The 17,066-nt window shown below is 36.9% G+C and overlaps 1 protein-coding gene across 5 annotated transcripts in view; it reads right to left on the reverse strand.

Annotated features, from left to right (window-relative positions):
- The window catches only part of GOSR1 (golgi SNAP receptor complex member 1), a 73,894-nt gene that overhangs the window by 30,590 nt on the left and 26,238 nt on the right, over positions 1–17,066 (reverse strand). For 2 of the 5 annotated variants that reach the window (XM_029927462.1, XM_029927461.1), the window contains exons 7-9: positions 11,212–11,241; positions 4,028–4,110; positions 7–459 (exon numbers count right to left, since the gene is read on the reverse strand). In XM_029927462.1, the coding sequence (XP_029783322.1) occupies positions 335–459; positions 4,028–4,110; positions 11,212–11,241 (238 nt within the window). In that variant the 3' untranslated portion in view covers positions 7–334. Of the gene's footprint in view, positions 1–6; positions 471–4,027; positions 4,111–11,211; positions 11,242–17,066 lie in introns of those variants that run through there. The other 3 variants (XR_003904423.1, XM_029927463.1, XM_029927464.1) reach the window with 3 other exon arrangements.

A 17,066-nucleotide genomic window follows, 5' to 3' on the forward strand; every position in this document is an offset into this window, starting at 1 on the left:
CAGCTTTGGGTGGCTTGTTATCAGCCTTCAACACTATTACCGAAGCACAGAAACTCTGTTTCTGATTGGTTTACTTACCTCCTGGGAAGACAAAAGCAACTGAAAACCTTTCTTTTTTAAACTAAAAACAGAAGGAAATGTGTGTTAGAAAAGATAGCACAGAAGATCTGTGGCTTCAGCTCAACCTGTGTCACAGAGTCCATCACTATCAGTCTTGAATTAATCCCGTTGGTCAGGCTAATCATCAGGACAATCAACCTCTCCTTCCTACTTTTCCTTATTCTGATTCAGGGTGTGAAAGTGGTGGTTGTCAAGAGTCCCTGGACACAGTCCATCAGTGGAAAGCATACAGCAGCAAGAGGATGGTACAGACACCGATAACACTGCCAAGGATGAGGGAGTCTCGCCGTTTCCTAAGATTGATTCGCTGGATCAGGCTGTTCACAGCAGGAAAACGATCTTTGGGAAATCTTTATTAAGGTCATATTTGAAGAAGCCTCTTTAGTGAAAAGTCACAGGAGTCACAAAAATAGAGATCAGTGGAGTCCAGAAACAATAAATAATGAGAAGAAATACAGGGGAAGAAAATTACACTGACAGAGTCTTTAAAAAACACATACCCAAACTAGGAATGTCCTACTGCTCAAGGTCCCAAACCAACTGAGGAATTGCTACCCTGCTTGGGGTCAGGGTGGGAGGCAGGGTGCTTAGGAACACAGGAACTCTCCAGGGCAGGGAGGGTAATACAACCAACTACCACTGCCATCACCATCCTATTCTGTTCTCCCTTTCTCTCTCTCTCTCTCCCTCTTTTCTTGTCTCTCTCCTTCCCTCCCACCCTCCCTCGACCCCCCTCTCTTCTTAAACCCCTTCTCTCAGGAAAGTGGGAAGCTTGGCCAAAGGAGTTCTGAAGTTCCTGATCCTCCCCTCACAGGGTGATAATCCTCTTGGAATCAGGCAATAGGCGGTGGGAACCAACTCTAGGGTCTGAATATATCAGTCCCTGGTGAATTATTAAAAATTTTTAGTTTACTTTGCAGCAGGAGGCAGAATATGGTAGGAAAGTGGGCTATACTGTTCTAGTTGTCGTACTTGGGAAACATAATTTCTAGTTTTAGAGGTTTAGAAAAGCAGTCACAACTACATTTTACTTAGTATTTCAAAATATCTTCATACTCGTTTGTATATTGTAGACCAAAGCACAGGCCTGTATATCCTAAATTGTTCTGTATTTCTTTTTTTTAAAGTTTATTTATTTGAGAGAGAGAAAGGGAGGGAGGGAGGAAGAGGGACGGAGAGAGGAGAAGGGGCAAAGAGAGAATGCCTACTAGGCTTTGCACCAGCAGTGTGGAGCCCGATATGGGGCTCGAACTCATGAACCACAAGATCATGACCTGAGCCAAAACCAAGAGTCGGACTGACTGAGCAACCCAGTTGCCCCTGTTTTGCGTTTCTTACAATATATCTGTAGGTGCATCCTCTTTGTTAATACAGGTATACCTACCAAAGTCAAGAAGACCACCAACAAAAACCACCCACAATACTGGAGAGCTAGAACAATACCCCCACTCTGTGAATCCTTACTGCATTTTCCTGTAATTAAACCACCCAGCACGAACTATATTTATTTGTGTACTTATAAATTCTGCATATTATATGATTAGGACCATGTTTTCTTCTAATCTTGAATTTCCCTGTCTATCCAGAACAGAGCTTTACACATTGTAGGCATTAATGTGCTTTTTGAATTAATGAAAAAAATTTGCAGAAATAATTTTTTTAAATATTGAAGAACAGGAAGCATGAAATAATAGGCAAAAACCTTTACAAGGTACAAATCTCATATAGAGCAAATGCTTAATCTTTTCTTGCTTGGCAGAAGAATCAACAATCCCCTTAGAGTACTTTTGGGATTAGGGAATTCTGTCTATAATGGGCATATCACCTTCAGGGAAGCCCCTCTCTCTCCTATCATAATCTAGTTCAGTCCATATAATAGTGTAGGCTGACCGTGTCCTGGGCCATCAGGTATATTTACAAGCTCAGGATTGGCCAGGAAGAATATTCCCTTTTAGTGACTCAAGCTAGGGCAACCCCAATCCTCTTAGAGGAGTTTTATTACAGCTGTTAGAATAGACTCCCCCTTTCCATGGGGATTTTTAACTAGCAGAAGGCGACTCTTCTAGCCATCTCTATCACGATGTGCAGAAAACTTCTCTGGGAATGAGGCCAATCACAGGAAAGCAAAGATAAGAGATGGAGTAGGTAGGGGGAAAAGAAAGAGGAAAAGACAATAAAATCTGAGCTTAAGTTAAAGTCTTCTTCCTCTGAATTTTAGATAAATGTGAACAAATTAATTTCCTTCTTTTCCCCCTTAAGTCAGTCTAAATGAGGTTTCTGTTACTATCTCTCTATGGAGTACTGACTAACATACGCATTTTATTTGATTTTTTTGAACACACATTCTTCTGGAATTATTATAATTTGTGGTAATGGCAAGATGATACAATGTATATAATAGTATTCTGTAATCTGTACAGCCCTACATAAAATATAAATGATTGTGGATATGTTGTTTTATACTAAGGGTGACAAAACAGGAAAATTCACAAAAAATTGGAAAATACAAAATACACTTCAGGATATTCCTTAGGCAAATAAGTATCAAACTAAGTGACCTTAAGTTATCTAGGACCTGGATGCCTGGGTGGCTCAGTCAGTTAAGCGTCTGACTCTTTCTTGGTTTTGGCTCAGGTCATGATCTCACTGCTCATGAGTTCGAGCCCTGTGTTGGACTCTGCACTGAAAGCATGGAGTCTGTTTGGGATTCTCTCTCCCTCTCTCTCTCTGCTCCTTCCCTGCTCATGCTTTCTCTCTCAAAATAAATAAATATATAAACAAATAAACAAACATTAAAAAATTTTATCTAGCACCAGAAGATACTCAACTTTTTAGGGCCTTCCCTCTTAGCAATTGGGGAAGGAAACTTTACTCTAAGTCTTGACTTCTCAGAAAGTAAACAAAATGTTTCAGAGTAGCAAGCTTACCAGTTTCCCCACTGGGTATCGTGTTATTATTAGCAATCCTAATTCAATCAGGTACCTCAAGAATGAAAAAGGTAAAGGTCACAATAAACAAGCAGAGAATCTATTCTAATATTCAGCTTTTGCATAATGAGTCACAATGAAAATACTCTAACAGCAGTTAGAGCTCATCCACATGAATGGCTGTCTCCTTCTAAGCATCTGCCATTGACTTATTCTCCAAAATGAAAAAAGGAGTCAGAAAAAGCTTATAATTTATGATGTTGAGGTAAGAATAATATATACTGTGGAGGTCTAACATAGACTTAATAGCTTTAAAAAAAAAATGTTTATTAGGTCACCTGGGTGGCTCAGTCGGTTGAACCTCTGACTTCAGCTCAGGTCACGTGAGCCTGCTTTAGATTCTGTCTCCCTCTCTCTCTGCCCCCACCCCCATTCATGCTCTGTTTCTATCAAAAATAAATACTAAAACATTAAAAAAAAACCTTTAAAAATATCTTTATTTATTTGGGGGGTGGGGAGAGAGAGAGGAGTGTGAGTGGGAGAGGGGCAGAGAGGGAGGGAGAGAGAAAATCCTAAGCAGGCTCCACATTGTCAGTGTGAAGTCTGATGACGGGTTTGATCTCACAACAGTGAGATCATGACCTGAGACAAAATAAATCAAGAGTCAGGCGCTTAACCAATGGAGCCACCCAGGTACCGCAAGAATTTTTATAATGTAAAATAATGTGAAAATTCACGTTTATAATTTTTTTTTCTAAATCTACTAACATCAGACTTCTGGTGTAGAATCTTTTACAAATGGTACCAAACAGTACCAACTTTTATAGAGCAGGAATGCCAGGCATATTCATATGTAACTGCTGATGGCCTCAACGGCTGATGGCAACCTGACCAACACCAAACCCAAACCAAACAAGCACACATAGACCCCCCACCCTCGCCTCAGAAACCTGGAGATTTCAAACATTCAAAAAGGATACTGGCCAAAGTATTCATTTTGCTCTGAATTGACTTCAACATTCCTCTTTGTGAAGTCATATTTTCTTTTGTTGCCATAGCAATGCTGAAGGGGGAAAAGAGATGTTAATTACATTGGCATTTAAAATTATCCTGCATGGACCCATCATATCTTAAAAGTGAAGAGAAAATGAAGATAAGCAACAGCATCTTGAAAAGCAAAGGCAGGAAAAAATAATCATTTCCTTGGTCACTCTCCCACTGTCTTTTCCTGAATATCCACTCTATCCCCACTGCTATCTTCTGATGTCTTTTTGGACAGTAGGCCATTTCCCGTGATTTTTCTCAAAGTAACAAATGAAATAACAGACAAATCCCTATTACAAAAGCTTCTTAAAATGGTTTTGAAAGGGGCCAGCTACTAAAATATCCTTAATCAGGAAAACTGTTGAGAGAGAAGTAGGAAAAAATAGAACCAAAACTGTTAACATATCACAAAATATTCCCATATAACCAACCCTTAATTTATGAAAAGTTTATGATCCAGAATTCTACTTGAGAACCAACTAGGCAGATTTCAGGAGACACGTGCAGTATTATGCTGGGTTTCCAAGCCAGGTAACCAAAGGTTACACATTCAAGTGACTGAGAGAGATGGGGGAATATTCCCTTCTCTTATAAAGATTATACCATAGTCTCTCTCATGTGACTATTCTGGTCTTGTTTAAAAGAATCTCACTTAATATCTTTTTGCTATCAATGCCAGGATTAACTTCAACAGTCTCATCTCCCTGGACATTAGAATTCTAGAGGACGGGTTGGTATCCATTTTTATATATAACACAGAGGGGAGTGCTACAGATACTGATAATATAAAGAACAATAGGAAATAGAATGTTCTTGAATAATTCTGAAAATATGTCAAACATTGAAGAACAGCAACACATATGAAGAGATCCTGGGAAGATGATAATCAGAGTACGAATTCCTAACCCCGTCAAAGGCAGATATGATGGGGAGGGGTCCACCTGAGATCCCATGTTCTTTTGAAATCTCCAAGGAAGAAAGCCAGGTAGGTTATACTCTCTCAAGCAAGGAAGACCCAAGGAATTGATGGCAGGGAAGACAAGATTTCTCTTCAGGCCTGCAGCAAAGTCCTAGGTTTCAGTGCATCCTGAGGAACCCAGACAATGGAAGGTATGGATGTGGGTGTACAGGAGCTGCAGTGATGCACTGAACTGTAGCTGGGAAAGGGAGGTACACACAACCAGAGGAACCTATGAGCCAGGAGCTGACAGCCCACCAGCTGGTGTGAAGATGAAAAAACTGCTAGGCCGTCCACTACCACGTTGTATGGCAATGCTTACGGGTCTAATAGCCTGACCTATCTGGATGCTGACTGAACACACTTTTGAATAGGCAAGACCAGGTATCCTGTTAGAGGAAAGTGCCAGGAATACTCTAAGCAAATGACAAATCAAAACTGAGGCTTCAAGATTTGAGAAGGCAAAGAAGAAACAAAAGTGTGTGGGGAGACAGATGAAAGGATATATATTAGAACACTGTTTGGAATAGTAAGAGACAAACAAACAAAAACACTGCCCCAATGGAAACAACAATGGGATGGTTTAGCAGATTATGAATAACCAAACTATGAAATATTTGATTATTAAAAAGAATAAGTTGGCATGATTTCTATTAAACTACAGAGATATTTATGATATACTGAATAATTAAAGCAAGCCACAGAATATTAAAGTATGATTCTTTTTTTATTTTAAGCAATAAAACATCATTGTATATGTTTGTATGACAATGAGAATGTATTAGAAAGATACACAACTGCTGCCAATTAATACAAGTCACTTAGGGGACAGGAATGGAGAGACACTACCAGATGAACTTTTTTATACATTTTAGAATGATTTAAATTGCTAAAATAAGAACACTGTACTTTTCTAAAATAAACATACCTAACAAAGTGATTAAGAATTCCCCCAGTGATTCAGAAACATGAATAACATTATCAGCACCAAATCTGCTGCAGTTATTTTCCTGAGTATCGCTAGGAGTTAAGCATGATATATAAAAGTTTTTCCCAGATCCTAGAAAAGATCGAGATTTGAAGCGATCAGGTATCTCTAAAGGAAAAACTATAGAATAGGGCTAAAAAACGGAAATCTGCACAAGGGATTGCCAGACCCCTTAATTACCTTCCTAAACAATGGAGTCAGGTGACTGTCTCCAGTTCAATAGAAGATCTAACCTAGAAAAAGAGACCTTACAGATCCTGACATTCTGAAGTTCCCACAAAAGAGCCAGGAACCTTTCTGATCCTCTACTGACAGGCCTATTACTTGGTGAGACCCACCACCTATGTACAGAGAATTAGCTTCCAATTACTGGGTTTTTTGGAGCCTCACCCTTAAATACGAACAAAGAATCAAGAATCACCACAAGTTTGAGAAGAGTCTCTAACATGAAGGGCAGAGATCCAAATAAAAACCAGAAAACAGAAAAGTGAGTTTGAGGAAATAGAGACAATAACAGAAGTTCAAGAAACGCTAAAAGCAACTTATATTTAACATCTTCAGAGACAGAAAGAAGGTATCACATCCATGAAACTTATATGTGTAGGTGTACGTGTGTGTAGGAGTGTACCCATCCCTGAGAAAAGAGCAGGTGTAAATTTAAAAAAAGAATGGAAATTAAAGTACAATAGAAGTGTTGAAACGGCAAACTGAGTAAACCCCTCAGAAAGTAGAAAAAAAGATAAATGGGAAACGGAGAAAGGGTAAAAAAAGGAACAGAAGGCCCAACATATTACCTTTTAAAATTAAAACAAACAAACAAACAAAAAACCCAGAAAAAAAAAAAGGTGGCAAAATGACAGTTTAAGAAAATTTCTCAAAACTGAAAAGGAGTTTCCACACTGTAGGAACATATCCAATGGTCAGTACAATGAACTGGAAAAGATGCATGCTAAGGTCACTCTGGGGAGGTTAAAAAACACCAAAAGCATAAGTAAAAAGGATTGATCCTAAAAACTTCCAGAGGAAAAAAGCTCATCATATACAAAGGAACAGAAATCTTAACTGGCACTGGACTTAAAAAACAATACTGGACACAATGTCATCAATAATTTCAAAATTATTTCTAGCTTAGCTAAATGATCAATCAAGAATAGATGTGAAAAGTCCAAAAATTGTACCTCCTGTTCTTTCTCAGAAACGAGGAAAGAATGTGGTACAGCATAATGAGGAAATAAACTAAGAAGATGGAAGACACCAAATGCAAGAAACAGGTGATCCAATAAAGGAGGTCACTGGGGTGCCTTTGTGGCTCAGTCAGTTAAGCGTTTGACTCTTGATTTTGGCTCAGGTCATGATCTCATGGTTGGTGAATTAGAGCCCCAAGTCAAGCTCTGTGCTGACAGTGTGGAGCCTGCTTGGGATTCTCTCTATCTCTCTGTCTCATAAATAAATAAATTAAAAAAAAATGGAGGTCATTTTCAGGTAATGGGGATAGGGCATTCAGGACCAATGCAGTGCAGCAGGTCTAGAAAACAACCAGTCAAGATTAAAACAGAAAGAAGCAGACAGTTAACTTTACATTGAATTTTAGGTCCACAAAACAAAAAGAACACAAGAGTTCAAACTAACAATGTCCTTTGCATCATTAATTTTTTTTAAAGTTTATTTATTTTGAGAGAGAAAGAAAGCACTAGTCAGGGAGGGGCAGAGAGAGGGAGAGGGAGAGAATCCCAAGCAGGCATGGGCTGTCAGTGCAGAGCCCTGTATGGGGCTTGAGCCCACGAACTGTGAGATCATGACCTGAGCCCAAGTCAGATGCTTAACTAATTGAGTCATCCAGGTGCCCCTGCATCATTCATTCTTATTCATAATTTTTCAATTTAAGTGTATGTCTGTGATAGAATATGATACGTTTAAAATGAGGCCTTAAAAGTTATTTAATGTTTATTTATTTTGGGGGGGTAAGGGGCAAAGAGAGAGGAGGGGAGAGAATCCTAAGCAGATCCCGTGCTGTCAGCATAAGCTGGCATGGGCTCAATCTCATGAACCATGAGCCTGAGCTGAAATCAAGAGTTGGATGCTTAACTGACTGAGCCACCCAGGTGCCTGTTTTATATTTTCTATATTTTACTTTATTTATTAACAAAATTTTTTCAAATGTTTATTTATTTTTGAGAGACAGAGAGGGACACACCATGAGCAGAGGAGGGGCAGGGAGAAAGGGGGAGACAGAAATCAAGGCAGGCTCCATGCTCTGAGTTGCCATCACAGAGCCTGATGTGGGGCTCAAGACGATGAACCACGAGATCATGACCTGAGCCAAAGTTGGATACTTAACTGATTGAATCACCCAGGAGCCCCTGTCTTATTTTTTCTGTATTTGAGAGAGAGAGAGAGAGAGACCATGCACGCCAGCGAGGAAGAGGAGCAGAGGGAGTGAGAGGGAGGATCTTAAGCAGGCTCCACACTCAGTGCCAGAACTCAGTATGGGGCTTGATCCCATGACCCTGGGATCAGAACTTGAGCCAAAATCAAGGGTCGGATGCTCAACCAACTGAGCCACCCAGGTGCCCTTAAAATGGGATTGTTTTAATATAAACAATTTATAAATTTTATTTATAAATTAATAAAGTACTTTAAAATAGGTATTATGGTCTTGTATGAAGTAACACAATTTCATTTAAAGCTAGGCTGAGCATCTGAAGGCAATCTTTGAATCATATATGCCTGTGTTTTACCCTGAGACTATCACTATCTCCCACACACTCTGACTCAGAAGTAGATAAAGAAGATTAAAAAATAATTTCCACAAAGCACTTCCTATTCCTTGGAGAATGGATATTATCATCATACATTATGTTATTAGCTTGTTGAATATGCATGACTGCCAGTACCACACAAAGTATATCTAGACACACTTTCCCATCTCACTGCATCATCTGGAGTCAAGCTGAGTGAAATCCAGCCTGTTGTTATCTCAAGGGCCAAATACTCAGAGGCAAAAGATAAGCTCCGAATAATATACAATGCTTTTAAAATGATAAATCATTGATGTGCTTACTGGAACTTTCTCACCTGTTCTGTGAACTAAACTCACTTATTTTTTTCAACAACAGACAATACCAGTTATACTATTAAAGCTGAAGAATAAATTAATAAATATTAAAAATATTAGTTCTTTCCATTAAGTGATGCCAGAATCTATATTCAGTTGTGTACATATTCTTAAAATCTTTATCTCCAAGAGGAAAAAGTAAATTGTTACATATAGAATATGCAAAAATAATTATTTGACACTTAAATTTTTCTATTATCTATAAGTAATCATAGCTAGCCTTAGAGTCAGTAAAAATCTGATACCTACCAGATTTTGAAATAAAGGGAAATAGTGAAATAAAAGACCTTATATTATTTTGCCTTTTAACTAGCAAAATAATAGTAGCAGTGATTCAACAGTTCTCAAATGTTCCTATCCTAAAAAGTACTCCAAATTTCTTATACTCCTATTACCAGCCCTTAAATAGGCCAGCTTTGAATTGAAAAGCTTAATTAAGGCAGCCTGGCCCAAAGATCAGGCAGAAAGAGGATGGGAATAAAAGGAAAAAAAAACAGGAAAAGGATTGTAGGGAAACTAAAAAATCCTTGGCAAATGTGATCTTACTTTATATGCTGTTGAAAGGGAAGGAGTCTCAAGGAAAATATTTCAGTTGACAATTAGGCAATTCTGCAAAACCTTTGCTCAGATGGACAACCAATGCATGCAATTTAAACAAAATCCCCAGATATGATAACTATATAAGAGATTATAATTTATTAAATAATGATAGAAACATTATAACCTACTGAATAAAATAAGAATCCATGAGCCTATATCAATATAAATACATATTTAAAATGTAAACAATGAAATATTTAGTGGTAGAAAGGCATCAAGCCTGCAATTTATTTTCAAGTAGTTCAAAAAAAGAAAGTGAAAAAGCAAACGTGGCAAAATGTTAACATGTGGGGAATTCAGGTAAAGTATATATGAGAATTCTTTGTACTACTGAATTTTCCTGAAATCTGAAATATCAAAAGGTATTGGGATCATGACCTGAGCCAAAATCAAGGGTCAGATGCTCAACCGACTGAGCCACCAGGTGCCTCTTACAGCTACTACTTACAGATCACCTAGTATCACCCACACATTGTATTAGGCATTTTGCTCATATTTTCTTTAATCTTCACAACAATATTTTAGGTAGGTATTATCATCAATCCCTGTTTTTTTTTTAAACTTTAACTTCCTGTACACTTTCTACAAGGTGATAAATACAGTAGTCACTTAGACAGAGCTCTGGTCCTAGAATTACAGAGATTCAGGTTTGAGGATATGAATCCTGAACACAATTCATCAGTCACGTCACCACAAGCAAATCACTTACCTTAATTTCTTTTTGTTTTGGACGCAGTGTTTACTTCATGTGTTATTGAAGAAATTAAATAAAATAAAGCCTGTAAAGCATTTGAGCACAATACCAAGGCCTACAGTAAGAGTACATATGTTTGTTGTTGTTTCCATGTACTTCATTATACCTTTCCTGAAAAATGCTTTAGACATTGCTGAATTCTAACTGTAGAGATTGTATCTAGTTCATTTACTTTTTTACTGTCATAAGATAGTATCTAAAAACTCACCAAACCTAGAGAACTAAGCAGTTCAAACCAACAGATAATTGTCCCTTACCTTAAGCAATAAACTACTTCAGTGTTATTACAGATAATACTAAATATTACTGCAGTACATTTTCTGCAGCCACTGCGAATGAAACCCAATCTACATAAATGGTATAAACAAGACATTTACCAAATCACATGTCTAAGATGGTTTTCCTTAAAAAAAAAAAAAAGAGAGAAAATAAAAAGAAAAAAGAAGCTAAAAGTACTGAGTATGAATTAATCAGAAAAATTTACCCAGGTAAATCAGCCTAATTCTAGTAATTCTGGAAACAAATATTTTTGTGCTTCTAATGTCTCTTATAAGGGAAGGAAAGGAAAAATACATCACAATCTAGTGAAATTGCCATCTTTAAGGATGATAAATGAACTTTAACCCTAGTTACCAGGTTAACTTGATCTGTTCATTTATATTGCAAACACGCAAAAAAACACAATAAAACAAAATTTTTTCCTACCTTATTGTCTCTTCTATCAGACGATCTGAGCTGCAAATAAAATGAAAATGAAAATTCTGGAATTATTAAAGCACATTTAAAACCTGTATTTAATTTTTGTACATTTTAAAGAATAATTTTTCAGACATTTATACAAACAGGATACCCAGACTTTTGAAAGCGTTTGGAGTATATTCTGGCCCCTGAAATAAATTTAATTTATCCATATATATAATTTTCACCTTACTTTTGTTAGCTTAAATCTATTTCTTTACCAGAGATACTTGATGACTGAATAAAGAACAGTGTTTTTTTTTTTTTATTTTTGAGAGAGAGAGAGCAAGAGAGAGAGTGAGAACGAGAGAGAGAGTGCGAGAGAGAGCACACGCAAGCGGGGCAGGGGCTGAGAGGGAGACACAGAATCCAAAGCAGGCTCCAGGCTCTGAGCTGTCAGCACGAAGCCTGATGCAGGACTCAAACCCACGAACTGTGAGATCATGACCTGAGCTGAAGTCAGATGCTTAACCAACTGAGCCACCCAGACCCCCAAGAGACAACAGTTTTAGTGACAGCATAAAGAAATGAAACTTCTTTAATCTAGATAGCACCAACTTGTCACCACCATGTACTCAAAACTTAAGAATTACAACCAACTTGTTGAGGCAGGATAAGGAAATATAGTTCTGATGCCTATAGAAATAATTATTCACACCTTAAAGTTCCTTTCATTTTGGGGAAACAGTTTTTTGTTTTGGAAACAAAACCAAATTTTAGCTTACAAAATTTACAATTCAAGAATCTAAATAAAGATACTAAATGCACCTTTGGTCTGTCTGCCCTTATGCATCAGACTCTAGAAAGAAACAAGTCTACTTTAGGGAGGTATTTATAGGTATTTAAACTGGTAAAGGTGCTGCTTTACAGCAGGAAGCAGGAAAACAAACTCCTAGACATCCGCATCCATGCTATACACATAAGGTGCCCAGCAGGTTCTCAACTCAACACTTGCACATTTTCTTCCAACTGCTTTTATCCAAAGGAATTTCTAGGTTCACTGTATAAACTAATGACTTGAGGTTTCATAATAGGAAATCTAAGTTACTGCATGAACTAGGCCACAAAGATGAGCTTTAAAAATATCATAAAAGGGGAGCCTCATAAAAGGGTAGCTCAGTCAGTTAAGTGTCTGACTCTTGGTTTTGGCTCAGGTCATGATCTCACAGTTCGTGAGACTGAGCCCTGTGTCGGGCTCTGCGCTCACATACAGAGCCTGCTTGGTATTCTCTCTCTCCCTCTTTCTCTCTCTGTCCTTTCCCTACTCTCGCTCTCTCTCTCAAAGTAAGTAAGTAACCTTTATAATAATAATAATAATAATAATAATAATAATAATAGGATCATACATGATGATTAAGTGGGGTTTATTCCAGGGATGCAGAGGTTCAACATTTACAATCAGTCAAGGGAATATACCACCCTAACAAAATGAAGGATAAAAATTACATGATCATCTCAACAGATGCTGAAAGAGCATCTGACAAAAGTAAACATCCATTTATGATAAAAACTCTCAACAAAACAGGTACAGAGGAAACGTACTGCAACATAATAAATGCCATATATATGGCAAACCCACAACTAATATCATCTATGATGAAAAGCTAAAAGCTTTTCCTTTCAGATCGGAAACAAGAATGCCCACTCTTGCCACTTTTATTCAACAGTTTTAGAAGTCCTAACCAGAGAAATAGGACAAGAAAAAGAAACAAAAGGTATCAAAATTGGCATCAAAATTGGAGTATTCTATATAGAAATATATATATATATCTCTGTAATTTTACCTGTATTCTATATAGAAAACCCTAAAGACTCCATCAAAAAACTTTAGAATAAATGAATTCAGTAAAATTACAGAATATAAAACCCATAACTCAAAAATCTGTTGTTTCTATACACTAATAATGAACTATCAGAGAAATTAAGAAAACAATCCCATTTATAGTTACATAAAAAAGAATAAAATACCTAAGAATATAATTTACCCAGAAGGTAACTTATATATTGAAAATGACAAGACATTGATAAATAACACTGAAGAAGACACAAATAAATGGAAAGATACTCCATGCTCATGGATTGGGAGAATTAATGCCACTAAAATGTCCATACTACCCAAAGCAATATGTAGATTCAATGTAATTCCTACAAAATTCCAGTGGCATATTTTTTACAGAAATGAAACAAATAATCCAAAAAGGAAAAAAGGACCCTGAATAACCAAAACACTCTTGAGAAAGAAAATCTAAGCTGGAAGCAACATGCTCCCTGATTTCAAACTATATTACAAAGTTACAGAAGTTAAAATCATAGAGTACTACCATAAAAACAGACATAGGTCAATAGAAAAGAAAGCCCAGAAATAAACCCATGCATAGATAGTTAATTTATGACAAAGAAGCAAGAATGTACAATAGGGAAATGGCAGTTTCTTTAATAATATATATAATATGTATTACACACACACACACACACACACAATGCAATATTTCTCATCCATAAAAAAAGAAAAGTATCTTGCTATTTGCAACAACATGGATGGAGCTAGAGTATTATGCTAAGTGAAATAATCATAGAAAGACAAATACCAAATGATTTCACTTATATGTGGAATTTAAGAAACAAAACAAATACGGGGAAAAAGAGAGAGTGGCAAACCAAGAAACAGACTCTTAATTATAGAAAACAGACTGATGGTTATTACCAGAAGGGAAGTGGGTAGAGGGACAGGTTAAACAGGTGATGGGGATTAGGGAGTGCACTGTGATGAGCATTGGGTGTTGTATGAAAGTGCTGGATCCCTATATTGTACACCTGCAACTAATAGTACACTGTATGTTAACTGAAGTTTAAATAAAACCTTTAAAAAATTATTCAAAAATCAATGTAACTCACCATATATGAACAGGCTAAAAAGCATTTGACAAAATTTAACATCTATTCATGAGAAAAATTCTCAGAAAAATTAAGAATAGAGGAATATTTCCTCAACTTCATAGACTATTTAAAAAAACTTACACCTGGCATTATACTTCACAGTGAAAGACTGAACATTTTTCTCTAAGATCTAGGACAAGGCAAGGAAACCCATTCTCACCACTCTTTTTTTTTTTTTTAATTTCTTTAATGTTTTTAATTTATTTTCAAGAGACCGAGACCATGTGAGCAGGGGAGTCAGAGAGAGAGGGAGATATAGAATCTGAAGCAGGCTCCGGGCTCTGAGCCAGCTGTCAGCACAGAGCATGATGCGGGGCTCAAATCTATGAACCGTGAGATCATGACCTGAGCTGACGCCGGACACTTAACTGACTGAGCCGCCCAGGGGCCCCCCATTCTCACCACTCTTATTCAACATAGTGCTGGAAGTTCTAGGCATGCAATAAAGCAAGAAACGGAAATAAAAGTCATACGGATTGGAAAGGAAGAAATAAAACTATCTTTATTTGCAGATGACAAGATTGCCTACACAGAAAATCCCAAATAATCTATATAAAAATTCCCAGGGGCGTCAGGGTGCCTCAGCTGGTTAAGCGTCCAACTTTGGCTCAGGTCATGCATGATCTCACGGTTCATGAGTTTGAGCCTCGTATCAGGCTCTGTGCTATATACTAGCAAAAAACACGCAGACACCAAACCTAAAAAGACAATGCCATCTATAACTGTTCAAAGAAGAAAAACATAGATGTAAATCTAACAAAACCTGTGTAGGACTTGTGTAGGACAACTACCAAACACTGATGAAAGAAATCAAAGAAGATCTAAATAAATGGAGAGACATACCACATTCATGGATTGGAAGATTCAACAAAGTAAAGATGCCAATTCTCCTCAAACTGATTTATAAATTTAGGTATAGATAAGATTATTGTAAAATATATAAGAAAGCCAAAAGAATTAGAACTAAAGCGATTCTGAAAAAAGAATAAATGAAAATCAGTTTGCCCAATTTTAAGACTTATTACATATCTACAGTAATCAAGACTATGTGGGAAAAAAAGACTGTATGATACTGGCAGAGGGACAGACACAGAGATCACTGGAACAGAAAAGTGCCCAGGAATAGACCCACACAGATATGTCCAACTGATTTTTTTTTTCTCATTTAGATTTCCTAAGCAGCACTTGAGGGGGATATCTAAGAGCTTGATTTTTTTAAATACTGAAGTGAAATCATATAACATAAAATTAACCATTATAGAGTACAATTTAGTGGCATTTGGTACATTCACACTGTTGTACAAATAAGTAACAACACCAAATACAGGTGAGGCTACAGAGAAATGAAATCATTCACACATTAGCAGGAATGGTATAATCATCTAGAAAATAATTTTAAAACTAGTTAAAAAGTAAACATGCAATTACCATATGACCCAGCAATTGCACTCCTGGCAATTTATCCCAGAGGGAAAAAACTTATGTTCACACAAAAACTTGTATGTGAATGTTTACAGAAACTTTTGTGTGTTAACAGCCAAAAGCTGGAAACAACCCAGGCATCTTTCAATGGGTGAATGGCTAAACAAATTGTGGTATATCCATAGTATGGAATACTACTCAGCAACAAAACAAAACAAAACAAAACAAAACAAAACAAAACAAAAACAAAAAAGGTGCTAGTGATACAAGCAACAAGATGCCTGAATCTCCAGATAATCATCCTGAGTGAAAAAAGTCAATCTTAAAAGGTTATATAATGAAGGACTCCAGGTATAGACAACATTCTTGAAATGACAAAACTGCAGATATGGAGAACAGATGAGTGGTTGCTGCCAAGGGTTAATGGAGAAGGGAGATGCGCGGGCGGGGGGGCGGGGATAGGTGTAGCTTTTAAAAGGGAGACATGGTGGGGTGCTTGGGTGGCAGCCCAGCATTGGGCTCCGTGCTGACAGTGTGGAGCCTGCTTGGACTTCTCTCTTTCTCTCACTCTGCCCCTCCCTGGCTTGCTTTCTCTCTCTCTCTCTCTCTCTTTCTCTCTCTCTCTCAAAAACAAAACAAAACAAAACAAACCTTTAAAACATAATAAAAAAATAAAATAAAAGGGCAATGGGAAAACCTGGTGGTAATGGATAAGCTCTGACAAGTTTATCATTCTCTTGGTTGTAATTATAGTGTTATAATTTTACAGAATGCTACCTCTGGGTGAAACTTTGCACATGAATCTATAATTAACTCAAAATAAAAAGTGAAAAATTTAAAAACTGAAGTGTTGACCAACATACCAATTCCAAGTTAAATTAAATATAATGATACATACCCTAAGTAGTATACAGTGGTAAAGCAATGTTAAAAAAACAACAAAAAACAGAGAAACTACTGTGTGGAAAATACATTTCTAACTAAACTCAACCGAATCTGCCTAGACAGTAATGTAAAAATACAAAGCCATGCATTTCACACAAATCATGAGAAAATCAGCCAGATATACGTCATTATTAGTTACATGATTTCTACAAGATTTGAAAATAGCATTTCTTTTCTATCTGTTCTCAACCATAGATGTCAGAGCTCAAGTTCAGCAAACTAGCTAATAAATTAGTCTATTGGACTTTGGTTGGAAAACAAAGTCATTACATTTTCTTTTCAAAGACAATGTCCTTAAAGAAGTAAGTTGAAATGCCCACTAAGGGACAACTTCCTATGTCATGATATAGCAAGAAAATTCTTTGGTGTTGTTTGTAGCACACAGATATAACCCTTGGTTTATGTAATGAGTAAGTTCCTTAAAAGATATCCTTTCTGAAAGTAACATTTTGGCCAATCTAAATCATATTTTAAATGTAGTAAGTCCATTCTGCTTACATAAATCAAATTACAAATCT

The sequence above is a fragment of the Suricata suricatta genome, chromosome 17 (assembly GCF_006229205.1).
Source record: "Suricata suricatta isolate VVHF042 chromosome 17, meerkat_22Aug2017_6uvM2_HiC, whole genome shotgun sequence".
In the NCBI taxonomy this organism is placed as follows: Eukaryota; Metazoa; Chordata; class Mammalia; order Carnivora; family Herpestidae; genus Suricata; species Suricata suricatta.